Consider the following 11,115-nt stretch of genomic DNA (forward strand, 5'->3'; position numbering starts at 1 on the left):
GGAAAGTAATAATAAAAGCAAGTTTTCCTCCTTCTCTTTTTTAAGGGTTAAATTGCGCAAACACCAACTCTACTGGAAAAGAGAAAAAAAAAAGTGAGAGGTTGTCCGTGAGGGAGTGCCGGCAGTGCGGCGGCAAGCGAGGTGCCGGCAGGGCGAGAGGGGAGGACGGGAGAGACGCTTAGGCAGGCGTGGACGAGGATCACGCTCCAGCGCAAGGAGAGGCACGAGCCCCGTCGCCAAGAAAGGAGAAGCAGAAAACAAAACAAAAATATATAGGCACCGCCACTCACCGGACTCTACGCATATACACAAAGAGATACATAAAGAGAGACGGGGGAGGGCACGCACGGCGAGGCCGTCACAGAAAACACAAGCACCCTGCTGGGGTGGAGTCCAAAAACAAACAAACAAGCATTGCATTAGCATCCCCCACTCACACACCCCTCTTTAGGTACATACACACATACACACACAGAGAGAGAGAGGAGGGAGGAGAAGAAAAGGTGTCCAGAGGTGCGTGCATGTATGCGGCAGGCGCCAGTAGGCATGCAGTGCGTCATATACATCGGACGATTCTGTCGTCCGCAAATATTCACATGCGTGTCCAATTCCCCCACAGTCCGAAAGGCAACGCGATTAAAAAAGCGAAGACAAAAAGAATAACACACACAAACCGTAAGAAAAATAAACATAGTGGCAATGAAAGAAAAAAATCAGAGACGTAACATATACATACATAGATGCATATATATATATATAATTAAAATAAACAAATAAATAACAACGCCGCTTTCACGGAATCTTCTTTTCTATATTTCACCCTTGTCGCTTCTCCCTTCACGCTCTCCGTGCCTTTAGGTTTGCCACGCACACAGAACTACGCGACGCGGCAGCGCTAATTGATGAGGCGGGTGATGATGCGCTTCGGCTGCTCCCGCAACGCGTAGTGCAGGCCGGTGACCACGGCAGGGTCGATGGTGCGCCTCTCCACCAGCACCACGGCATGATCGACGCCGCCAAACACGCGCACGGCGCGGTGGCCGCCCTTCTCCAGGCCGGCCGGGGAGATGAGGGGCGGCAGCGCCTCTGTGTCGCGAAAGGAGTGACTCACCCGTTGGCCCTCCTCGCCATCCAGGACCCCGGAGAACCTAAGCTCGCCTCCGCGCGTCAGTGCAAGGGTGTAGTGTCGCCCCATCACCGCCTCCTTCACGCCATCGAGGACGTGCGTTGGGAACATCACACAGTCGCCTGACATGGACAGCTGCTGCCGCTCGTTTGCCCCCCAGGCGTACATGTTTCCCTCGTCGGTGAGACCAAAGCTGGAGAAGGGGCCGCAGCCAATGCGCGCAAAGTGAACGCGAGTGGACACCTTACAGGGAACATAACGATCCTCCATTGTCCCAAGCCCTAGACGACCGCAGGTGCCAATGCCCCAGGTGAATATCTCTCCAAGCGCATTCAACGCCACGCCATGCCACGCCCCCGCGGCTACCGAGACAATACCAAATAAACCCGATATCTTTACCGGCATCAGCACGCTGGCCTGGCTCTCAGGTCCCACTTGAGTCTGGATAAGGTTTGGAGGCACAACGGAGGGCAGGGGTTGCAGCCCGTTACCACAGCACTCAATAATGCCCCAGGCGTACACTTCGCCCGTGATGGCGAGGGCTAGGCCAAAGAAGCAGCCACAGGAAATTTGAATGATTAACTTATCGGCTAACCACTTGATCTCGCGGGGTTCGTTTATTATTCGATAATGTTTTGGGTTCACACCAAGTCCACACTGGCCGTAGGTGTTGCTTCCCCAGGTAAACACACGTTGACTCTCACTGAGGGCCGCAGCAAAGCAAACGCCAGCAGCAACCTGCGCGATCGTCGTCCGAAAGAAATACCCCACACGCATGGCATGACGCATCACAGGCACCTTTTCTGAGGTAAAGTCCTTCACGTGACGAACATCAACGCCTAGCTGGCCCCAGCCACCGAGTCCCATGCTGTAGCAGGAGCCACGTCGCGTCAGCAAAATGGAAAAGCCTTGCCCCAAACCCGCACCTAACAATCCATCCTTTAACTCAATCACTCGAAGTGCCGGGGGAACATCGCCGTGTGGAACCCCAAGTACGAGCAGGGACAAGGTTTTGGGTATCGCCAAGGAAAAGTTATGGCAGGATCCGCCAGAAATCCATAATGTTGTGTAATTGTCCAAGATGTGATAGCCACGCACCATGCGCATGCTGTACCCAGCACCTATGCCTAAGCCTAGACCTGTCCCGTAGGAAACAACCTCCCCTGTTTCTAGAAGAAGCAAGGTGTGGTGCCGCCCACACGTAGCCGATATCACTTTATGACAAGAAGGGACGTACATGCAACGACAGGTGGTGATCTTCATCTCACCCATGACCCCGCACTGTCCTGCTTGGTTGTCGCCACAGGCATAGACCAAACCTTTGGCAGTCACAAAGCAGGTATGGAAACTACCGCACGCCACCTCTGTGACTTTGGAGTCAATCGTTGTAATAAGCTTTGGCGTTGTCACGTCACTCTCACTTCCATGGCCAAGCGCCCCATTTCTCCCAAGTCCCCATGTGTATGCCTGACCATCCGTGCTAACCGCCACGGCATGCCACGGCCCCATTCGCAAAAGTGTTATAGATTTGTCTTCTAGCGCCTTTATCTTGACCGGTTCACTCACCACCATCCGATTCTCGGAACCGACCTTGAGTCCAACCACGAACTCGCCCGGCACCTGCTCAAGCACGTCACTCTCATCACCGAGGAGAAATGTGTGTCCCCAACCGTAGACGGAACCGGATGCGGTGAGTACAAGAACCGTAAAGTTTGCACACGCCACTTGAATCACTTTTTCACCTCGAATGGTGCGACGTTGTGCTGTGGGAGAACACTTAATTTCCTCCTTGGGCGAGCATTGAAGGTAGTTGTTTGCGCCCCAGAGAAAAACGTCTCCCCGCACCGACAAGGCGGCAAGAAAGGCAAAACCACCTTGAACATCTATAAGCATATCCTCCCTTGGAAAGGTGGGCAACTCAATCTGTAAAATGGCAATGGGAAGTCCATTCTCGGTGGCGGTGACGAGCGGACACAGCTTCGGGTTGGGAACCCCAAGTTCCCCCCACCGCCCGCTGCCCATTGTGATGACTGTACCCCGCGACCCCAGCCATACGGAGGAGGTTGAGGAGCACCCGATCCGTAAAGCCTTGTCACGACCCCCAACCATCAACGGGGTAAGAAGGTTGCAACGATAGGTGGTGCCAAGTTCGCCATTACAGCCGGATCCCCAGCCCACAATGACACCGTCTTCCATAACAAAACGCTGTAGCAGTCGATGCACACTGGGTGGCACATTGCCGAGGTCCATAAAAAGGTTGGCCAAGGGAGAGCCGGGGAAGTTACTAGGCACGCTCATAGCGGCTGTTGCGAATCTCACACTTTTATTCTTGATATGTTTCTTTGTTTTTGTGTGTGTTTTTTTTATTGCTTTGGCCTTTTCTTTTCCTCCGTTATACGCTTCCGCTTCGAATAAACGCGTCTGGCCTCTTATTCAAAGAAAAAAAATCTATAAGCAATAATAATTTTTTTTTAAAAAGAGGGAGGGGGGGGGGGGAGGAGAAAAAAAAAACTCAGCGCGAACATCCGTAGAGAAACGCACATGAGCCACGTAGTGGTGGCGGGAAGAATGGGAGGGGGCAACAACAGCAAAAGGCGGGTCTGCATTTACTTACGCTTTTCTCGCCTCGTCCCAAAACACAGCGGGTGAAATAACGCCAACACACGGCAAAACAAAGGACAAAAACACCCTCGCCCCTTCTTCTTATCCGCCGACCACCCACAGACACATAGTCAAGCACCAAGAAAGGGGCGGAGGACAACAAATAACCGCGCCCGACTCACCTCGCCACCTTCGTAGAGAAGTGAAAAGTGGAAACAGAAGAAATGGAGGGGGGAAGAAAAATAAGAAAAGGCTGGGCCGCTACGGGAATTGAACCCGTGACCTCCTGTACCCGAAACAGGAATCATACCACTAGACCAAGCGGCCAACGGCGGGCGCAGGGCAAACCTCAGGCCATTCGCTTTTTTCCTCCCCTCGCGGCGCCGGACAAGGCGGAGTGGCACGCGCACGAGCAACACTTTCCCACCCCCACCCCGCTCCATCCCACCACGCAGGCATTTGCCGCTACTACTAAAAACATCCATATGGTTGTTGTTGGTTTTTTTTTTTGCTGTTGCTGCTGTTGTTGCTTCTGTCGATTTTACGCGTTCCCCGTTGCACTGAGGCGCGTCGGCCCAATTTGCACGTCAATGCAGCACGCCTCGCCATCTTCGTTGTAGGCGTTCATCTGAAAGGTGCCACGCACCACGCCGGAGGTGCCACACAAGCTGACGCCGCTCTCATACGTGTGAGACTCTCCAGGCGCCAAAAGGGGAAAGTTGCCCGCCACACCCGGACCAATCACCTCCGTGACTTGCCCCATATCCTCATCAAAGACGACCCAGTGACGCGAGAGCAGCTGCACGTGCCACTTTTTTGTGTTTCGCGAGGACCCATAGTTTCGAATAAACACAACGTAACGAAAAATGTACTCCCTTGGCGCAGTAGTGGCGCTCCTGCCGCTACTCCGTGGAAGGGATTCCCGCATCTCCCCATCATCGGCGGCATCCGGGGCATCGTCGTCGGGGACTCTGGAGCAAACGTACTCTGTCCGCAGCTCCACCTCCACGTGATCAGACACGGTGACGGTGCGTGTGGGAATGGAGGCGCACATCGCCTGGTACTCCTCCGCCGTCTTCACGTCGTTCTGCATCACGACGGGAACATTGCCCGACATGTTTGACGACGCAGCCATAACGAGCAAGGCATCCACTATCATCGGAAACCTGAAGCTTGTACGCATGTTTCTCGTGTATAACGGCTCGGGCGGTATCAAAAAACGATATAAGGGGAGACGGTCCAAAACCATGCAAAACACGACATGACGCGATATTTTTCGCACTTTGCGGCTCACAGAGCCCTCAATAAAAATGGTTCCATTGGCGATAGTGACGACGTCGTCCTCGCCTCCCTCATGCGCGGGGTCGTGCAAGACGGCGCCGCCTTTTTCGGGCCCACCACCTTTGCCTTGCGCTCCCGTGGGCTTTTCAGTCTGCAACGCCCTCGCAGAGGAGTGAGGCGGCGAGGCGGCGGCAGTTTGCCCCTCCACCTGCGCTCTCGCCATTCCGTTCGACGCCAGGGCATCATTGAGTCGCCGCAGGATATCAAACGCGGCTGACAGGCGCGCCGCAGGTGCATCGCTGGCGAGCCCAGTGATGCTTGGACGGGAAAACGCCGATCGCACCACCCGCCGTGGTGTGTTGCCGTACCCGGCCGCGGCAAAGTCATCCATGCGCAGCATGACCCCAAACACGGTGAAGCACACATGGCTTGGCTCCTTGTACCGCAACGACACCCTCCCCAGCTGCTTGAGGATCTGTCGGTACGCCAAGCACTCAAGAGACATTACAGTTCAAAGTTTCTCTACCTGCTCCAGCAAAGAGAGAGAGCGAAAAGGAAAAAAAAAAGGAGGGTAGGGAACGCCGCGTGAGGAGCGGCAGGGAACGGAGGAAAAACAGCGCCTATGGGGCAGCCACAGCCTAGGTCCAAAAGTAAGTGCAACACAAGGAAACACACAAAAAAAAATCTAATAGAGACTCACCCTCACACTTTGCATATCCTCTCTTTCCTTCTACTGAAGTGTGTTGTTGTCGTCGATGTTGTTGTTGTTGTTGTTTTTGCTTTTCTCTCGTTTTCTCCCTTTTACGTTGCCTCTCTTCCGTCTTCTCGTTCTTTGGGCGGCCGCAACCGCGCCGTCGTTCGCCCCTATCCCTCCCGCTGCACGCCGCAGTTCGCCTTCTCGGGGGACTGGAAACACGTCTTCAAGTTGCTAATGGCCCTCGCCACCTGCGCCGCGCCTGGGCGGCCCCACTCCAGCACGGCGAGCACCCCGTCGCCGCCGCGGAAGCAGCGAGAGAGGCACACCTGCGCGGAATCGCCCTCCACAAACGCGGGCGGGTCGCCGGCGCGGCTCTTGTCTCGCGGCACCGCCGACAGCCGCTGCGGGGTAAATCTCTGGAAGCACATCGTCCTGTCCGCCTGGTGCACCTCGCCGGCGACCGCGCCGCTGCCGTCCTCTTTGATGACGACGCCGCACAACGCACCAAACGCGGCGTCACGCACCTCCGAGGCCACCCGCGTCGGAAACAACACCTCCGACGAGGAGGACGAGGAGGACGACGACGCTCGCTGCCGCCCCCGACTCCGCGGAGCGAGGGAGCCAGAGCCGCTCGTCAGGGGTGGGTGGGAATCGCCACGCTGCGGCACGCCGCACTGCCCATTGGCGTTCGAGCCCCAGACGAAGAGGTCCCCAACGTCGGTGATTGCGAAGGTGTTGAACGGCCCACACCCCAGCTGCCGCACGCCGTGGGCAAACACCAACGCCACGGGGGTGGACGCAACCGTACTGAATGAGCCTCCGTCCCCCAGTGGACCTTTTCCCCAGGCATAGATTCGATGGTTGCAGGTAAGCGCCACGGTGTGTGAGACACCCGCCGCCACCGCGACAACGTCGCTCAGCACTTCAAGAAGCCGCGGGGTCGTTACGCACGGGGGTTCGACATCGCCGTGGCCACAGTAGAGAGCTTCTCCCCAGGTGTAAACCTCACCGTCATGTGTGAGGGCCACGGCGAATGTGCCACCACATGCCACCTGAACAACCTGCCTCGAGCGCAACGCCGCAATCTCTCTTGGAGTGAAAACGGATTCATGAAGCGGCACAGAGTCACCGTGCCCAAGTTGCCCATGCGAGTTCCATCCCCAGCTATACACACCACAGCGACTGCCGATGCCAATGACGTAATCGGCACCACAGTCAAGTCCGACCAACACCACCTGCTCGGGTAGGGCAACCTTCGTAAAGGTGTTGGCGCAGGCAGCCGTCGTCACGTCTCCCGTCCCCAACTGGCCTCGCTGCGATTGACCAATTGCGTGCACCTCCCCCGCCTCTGTGACGATGAGCAGAAACCCATTTCCTACCGCCACAGCGCAGACACCTTGTTGTAGGATAACTTGATTTATTCGCATTAGTTCACCCTTGGGCAAAATTTCCGCTGACAACCCCACAGGGTGAAGAGAGAGCAACCGACGGAGGCCCAGCGCCATGCCGTGGGTTGCCTTACTTGCCATGGACAGGACAAGGTAGCCGCGGAAGATTCGTTGGGGGGTAATAAACCGTGCTCCAGAGCCCAAGTCCATGCCACAGGAGCGAAGTGTCCCACATGACATGAGATCGCCATCCTCCAACAGCACACAGGTGTGCTCCCGTCCACCGGAAACTGCTATGGCACGCTTTGGCAAAGGAAGATGCACCGGGGTTGTACGGGGTGCCTCACCGCTAATCCCCAGCTGATGGCAGTTGTTTTCTCCAAAAACAAGCACAATTCCCTCCTTGGTGAGCACCGCAGAGTGAAATGATCCACAGCTAGCGTCGATAACCACATGTTCTATCAAGGAGTCAATAAGGCATATTTTGCCACCACTGTGTCCGGGGCCGTTCCCCAGACAACCACTGCGATCCATGCCCCACGAATACACATGTCCGGCGGCTGTGATGGCAAGATGGTGATAAGAACCTGCCCGCAACGCCACAATTTCTTCTGGAATATGATTGAAACCTATCACGTGCTTTGAACACTGTATTCGCGGCTCTGTATCTGTCTCACGAAGGTGCTCAGGCGGCGCGATTGTCCCAAGCATGGAGGCTGCACCCCAACTCCCCACCATGCCAGATGAGAACGCCACCGTGGCCGAAACACTTCCGCATGCCACCTCTTTGATCCTCCCACAACGCTCGGGAAAATCCATTGTGACTGGACTCGGGAGCATACTCGGGGTTGGTAGTAAGCACTGGCCACAATCATTCCGCCCCCAAATGTACATCCGACTTGTTTCAAAAACAATCATCAGAACAAAGTCCGACCCAGCCTCAATTCTTCCAATTTGGTCCCCTGGACGAATTGGCACAGAGTAGAAGCGTTGCCGGCCGTCACCGTGAACATGCGGAAAGAGAACGGGGACATCCTTGGACCGGTCACACCCTATTTGTCCATGCTCATTGCTCCCACCGGCGTAGAGCTTATTGTCCAGCGTCACCACGTAATAGGAATTCGCGCCACAGCTCATAGCAACCACCGGAATGGGAGGCACCAAGGCAATGGGTGGTGAAAAGACCACATCAGAGGCCGTTGAAGTACGCTCGGGGTTCACGCTTGTTGTCGAGCTCGTGCGGCCCCGCGAGACAAGCACGGTGCCCCACTTGAGCAACAATCCTTTGGAGAGATACCGTGAAAACAACGGCTCCCACTGCTTCTCATAGTTTCTGGCCTCCAAGAAACGACGAGAGGCAATCGGAAGGGTGGAATGAACCGAGAGACGCGGCGCCTCAGGAGCCTCTTGGCCCAGCAACGCGGCGGGGGCCAGACGAACGCCCAACTCGGGCAACTTCGGGTCACAGCCAATACCAAACTTCTGTGCAAAGGCAAGAACAGGGGTAGGGAACTGCGGCAGCATCCACAAATTCTTCTCACTGGCGTTATACAGTGGATTTTGGCGAAACGGCACAAACGATGGCTGCTCCGGCAAGTCGCGCCAACGACGCTGGCGGGCATTGCTGTGCTCTTCCCCACCCGCCAATGACCGTGGGTGGTTGGCGCCCGCCAGCCCAGGCTGCGCAGTTGGTGCTGACGAGGATGTCTGGGCGCGGCCCGCGCGTTGGACGCTCTCGCGCTGAGGCAAAATATCCGACGCAGGAACGTGGAAGAGTTTCGTCAAAACGGAGATAAACGGCAAGATGTGTGGCAACATCTCCGCTGAGGCATCGAGGTAGCGATCAAGACGCATCTCGCGGCAGCCGCTAACACCCACGTCGTGCAGGACGCGGCAGGCCTCGTCGGCGGTACTCCCTCCGCGCAACATGGCGGCGCAGAGGATGAGTTGGGCCAGCACACCGTGTTCAAGTGTCAAGCCTGGCGCGGTGTCGTGTGTGTCACGTCGTGTGCACTTGCCCGCGACCAGGAGAAGACGGACGAGGTGCCGGTAGAGGTCCTTCTCCCACGGAGCCAGCGAAGAAGAAGCGGGGGAGGCGAGGGGCTGCAGCTCCCTCACACCGCGCAGTATTTGCGGAAGCACCGAGTTATCCCCTCCCAGTAGTTGATCAACGCATGATTGCATCGGAAGCAGGCAAAGCAAAGCAAAGCTGAACTAGAATAAAAATGATAAAAATAAGAACTAGAACAATGTATTTCCCGGCATATATATGTATATACCCCTTGCTGTATATTGTTATTGGCAGCTGCGCACACGCTTAGTCCGTTGTGCCTGCTTTTCCCCCGATATAGAGGGAAAAGTGACAGCACCGTTTGCACCTTTCGATTGTGTGTGTGTGTGTGTGTGTGTGTGTGTGCTTGGACGATGTTGCGCCTCGTGGCACCCCGCCCTGCTGCAAATACAAGACCCACGCACGCTGAGAGAGGGAGAGAGAGAGCAAAAAGAGAGAAAGAAAAAAATAATAATAATAATAATAAATAAAATGGAAGCATACAAAAGCAAAACCCAACAACAATAATAATAATAAGTGGGGAGGGCGCGGACAGCACTGGGAGAAAACACAGAATGAATTCCCCTCTGCATCCGCTCCTCCCTTTTGCCTTCACATCTGAGCCCCGGCGTACGCCTGCCAAACCCACCACTCGCCGTCCTTGGCGTGCAGTTTGCCACTTCGCCTTTTTTTGCAGAACGGGCTCAGTCGCGGCAGGTTGGCAGGAGACCCCCCAAGCAACACCCGTGATGGACGAAAAAATAAAAAAGCACACACACAGACACAACAACGACAACAACAACAGCGGGCAGGGCGTGCCCTCCTCATTGCGTCAAGGCGATGCCTCCAGCCTCCAGCCTGGCGACCCACGCCGGGTACGACTCCACGTCATCCGGCAACACGACAACCTCCGCCTCGTCGCACCGCTCCACCTCGATCCCGCGCCCCGCCGCGGCGCCCGCCGCCGTTAGCCGCACCTCCTGCCCAGTCTCATGGTTGGAATTCATCTCGTCGGCGGCGAGCACGGCGCTGCGGTAGTCCGCAAACCTCACAAAGGCTGTGCCCAAGAAACGCCCAGTGCGTCGGTGCCGCACAAACCGCACATCCACCACCTCGCCAAACTGAGCGAAGACGGTGGCGACGTCCCCCTCGGAGAGACTGACGGCGCCCTTGTCGTCCGCGTGGTCAAGCTGCCGCACGACAACCCACGCCGATTTGCCAAGGAGGCTGTGATACTCCTCGGTGTAGGCGCCGGACTTGCCGTTCTTGTGCCGCTGGATGCCTCGCGGAGGCATTGCACACGAACAATCCCCCCTCCCCTCCCTCACGCAGTCGCCAGAAACACCTATAATCGCCCCCTCCCGCAAGGAGCCGAGACGAGTGAAGCGGCGGGAAACAAACAACAATTCCTATTTGGCCCATGGGAAAGCAGAAGGAAGAAGGAAGTCGTCAGAGACACAGCCGCAACACATTCTTCTGCCTCCTCGCAAACTTCAAATGTGTTATTTATTTTTACAAAAGAAAAAAAAAACGGGGGTGTACGATGCGCACACGACGCATCCAAGCAAAGAGAGCGATATGCATTGTATAAAAAAAAATGCATTTGGGGGGCACTTGAAAGAGAGGTGCACACAAAGTGGGGCGTTTTTTTCTTCTTATCGTTGTTGTTGTTGCTGTTTGGTTGCTGTCGGTTGTTGTTGTTGTTGTTTTCTTTTTTTTGCGCCGGATGACCACCGCAGCGGTGCGTGTGCACGTGCGGACGGCGGGGCAGGCGCTTCTGTGTACGCGCTCAACGGCCCAAACGTCTTTCCTTCTCAGCGAAGGAAAAGAAGCACAAAACAAAAACAAACAGAAAAAAAAACCCCACAGCAACAACAAGCGACACACAGTGATGAGTCATTAAAACACAGATTTTGCCAGTTCGTTGTGGCGCCTCAGCTCGGCCAAGCTCAGCGCGGGCATGGAGGGCACA

General features: G+C 55.8%; 5 protein-coding genes and 1 non-coding gene across 6 annotated transcripts in view, besides 9 other annotated features; all 6 read right to left on the reverse strand.

Annotated features, from left to right (window-relative positions):
* The first annotated feature begins 698 nt into the window (after positions 1–698).
* Positions 699–781: a microsatellite.
* Positions 782–895: 114 nt separating this feature from the next.
* Tco025E_01625 (regulator of chromosome condensation) lies at positions 896–3,424 on the reverse strand (the record flags this gene model as incomplete). The annotated part of the gene is made up of 1 exon (XM_029368563.1): positions 896–3,424. One exon carries the CDS (start codon positions 3,422–3,424, stop codon positions 896–898), a length of 2,529 nt encoding a protein of 842 aa, XP_029231303.1.
* A 37-nt stretch (positions 3,425–3,461) lies between these two features.
* Positions 3,462–3,500: a microsatellite.
* A 482-nt stretch (positions 3,501–3,982) lies between these two features.
* Positions 3,983–4,054, reverse strand: Tco025E_01626. Its single transcript has one exon. It is a non-coding gene; the product is annotated as a tRNA-Pro (tRNA).
* Positions 4,055–4,215: 161 nt separating this feature from the next.
* Positions 4,216–4,256: a microsatellite.
* Positions 4,257–4,268: 12 nt separating this feature from the next.
* Positions 4,269–5,513, reverse strand: Tco025E_01627 (uncharacterized protein; the record flags this gene model as incomplete). Its single annotated transcript, XM_029368564.1, has 1 exon — positions 4,269–5,513. One exon carries the CDS (start codon positions 5,511–5,513, stop codon positions 4,269–4,271), a length of 1,245 nt encoding a protein of 414 aa, XP_029231304.1.
* A 236-nt stretch (positions 5,514–5,749) lies between these two features.
* Positions 5,750–5,787: a microsatellite.
* An 85-nt stretch (positions 5,788–5,872) lies between these two features.
* Positions 5,873–9,277, reverse strand: Tco025E_01628 (regulator of chromosome condensation; the record flags this gene model as incomplete). The annotated part of the gene is made up of 1 exon (XM_029368565.1): positions 5,873–9,277. The coding sequence occupies one exon, from the start codon at positions 9,275–9,277 to the stop codon at positions 5,873–5,875; it is 3,405 nt and encodes a 1,134-aa protein (XP_029231305.1).
* Positions 9,278–9,479: 202 nt separating this feature from the next.
* Positions 9,480–9,509: a microsatellite.
* Positions 9,510–9,571: 62 nt separating this feature from the next.
* Positions 9,572–9,615: a sequence feature (GA-rich).
* Positions 9,608–9,680: a microsatellite.
* Positions 9,681–9,916: 236 nt separating this feature from the next.
* Positions 9,917–9,947: a microsatellite.
* A 20-nt stretch (positions 9,948–9,967) lies between these two features.
* Tco025E_01629 (putative RNA-binding protein) lies at positions 9,968–10,438 on the reverse strand (the record flags this gene model as incomplete). Its single annotated transcript, XM_029368566.1, has 1 exon — positions 9,968–10,438. One exon carries the CDS (start codon positions 10,436–10,438, stop codon positions 9,968–9,970), a length of 471 nt encoding a protein of 156 aa, XP_029231306.1.
* Positions 10,439–10,786: 348 nt separating this feature from the next.
* Positions 10,787–10,863: a microsatellite.
* Positions 10,864–11,092: 229 nt separating this feature from the next.
* Tco025E_01630 (uncharacterized protein) overlaps positions 11,093–11,115 on the reverse strand; it is a gene marked incomplete at both ends in the record, with an annotated part of 939 nt that continues 916 nt past the window's right edge. The window contains one exon of the mRNA XM_029368567.1: positions 11,093–11,115. This exon is cut by the window's right edge and continues 916 nt beyond it. Within this exon, the coding sequence (XP_029231307.1) occupies positions 11,093–11,115 (23 nt within the window).

Source organism: Trypanosoma conorhini, assembly GCF_003719485.1.
Source record: "Trypanosoma conorhini strain 025E chromosome Unknown Tco_14.4_contig_00056, whole genome shotgun sequence".
NCBI classification, from domain to species: Eukaryota; Euglenozoa; class Kinetoplastea; order Trypanosomatida; family Trypanosomatidae; genus Trypanosoma; species Trypanosoma conorhini.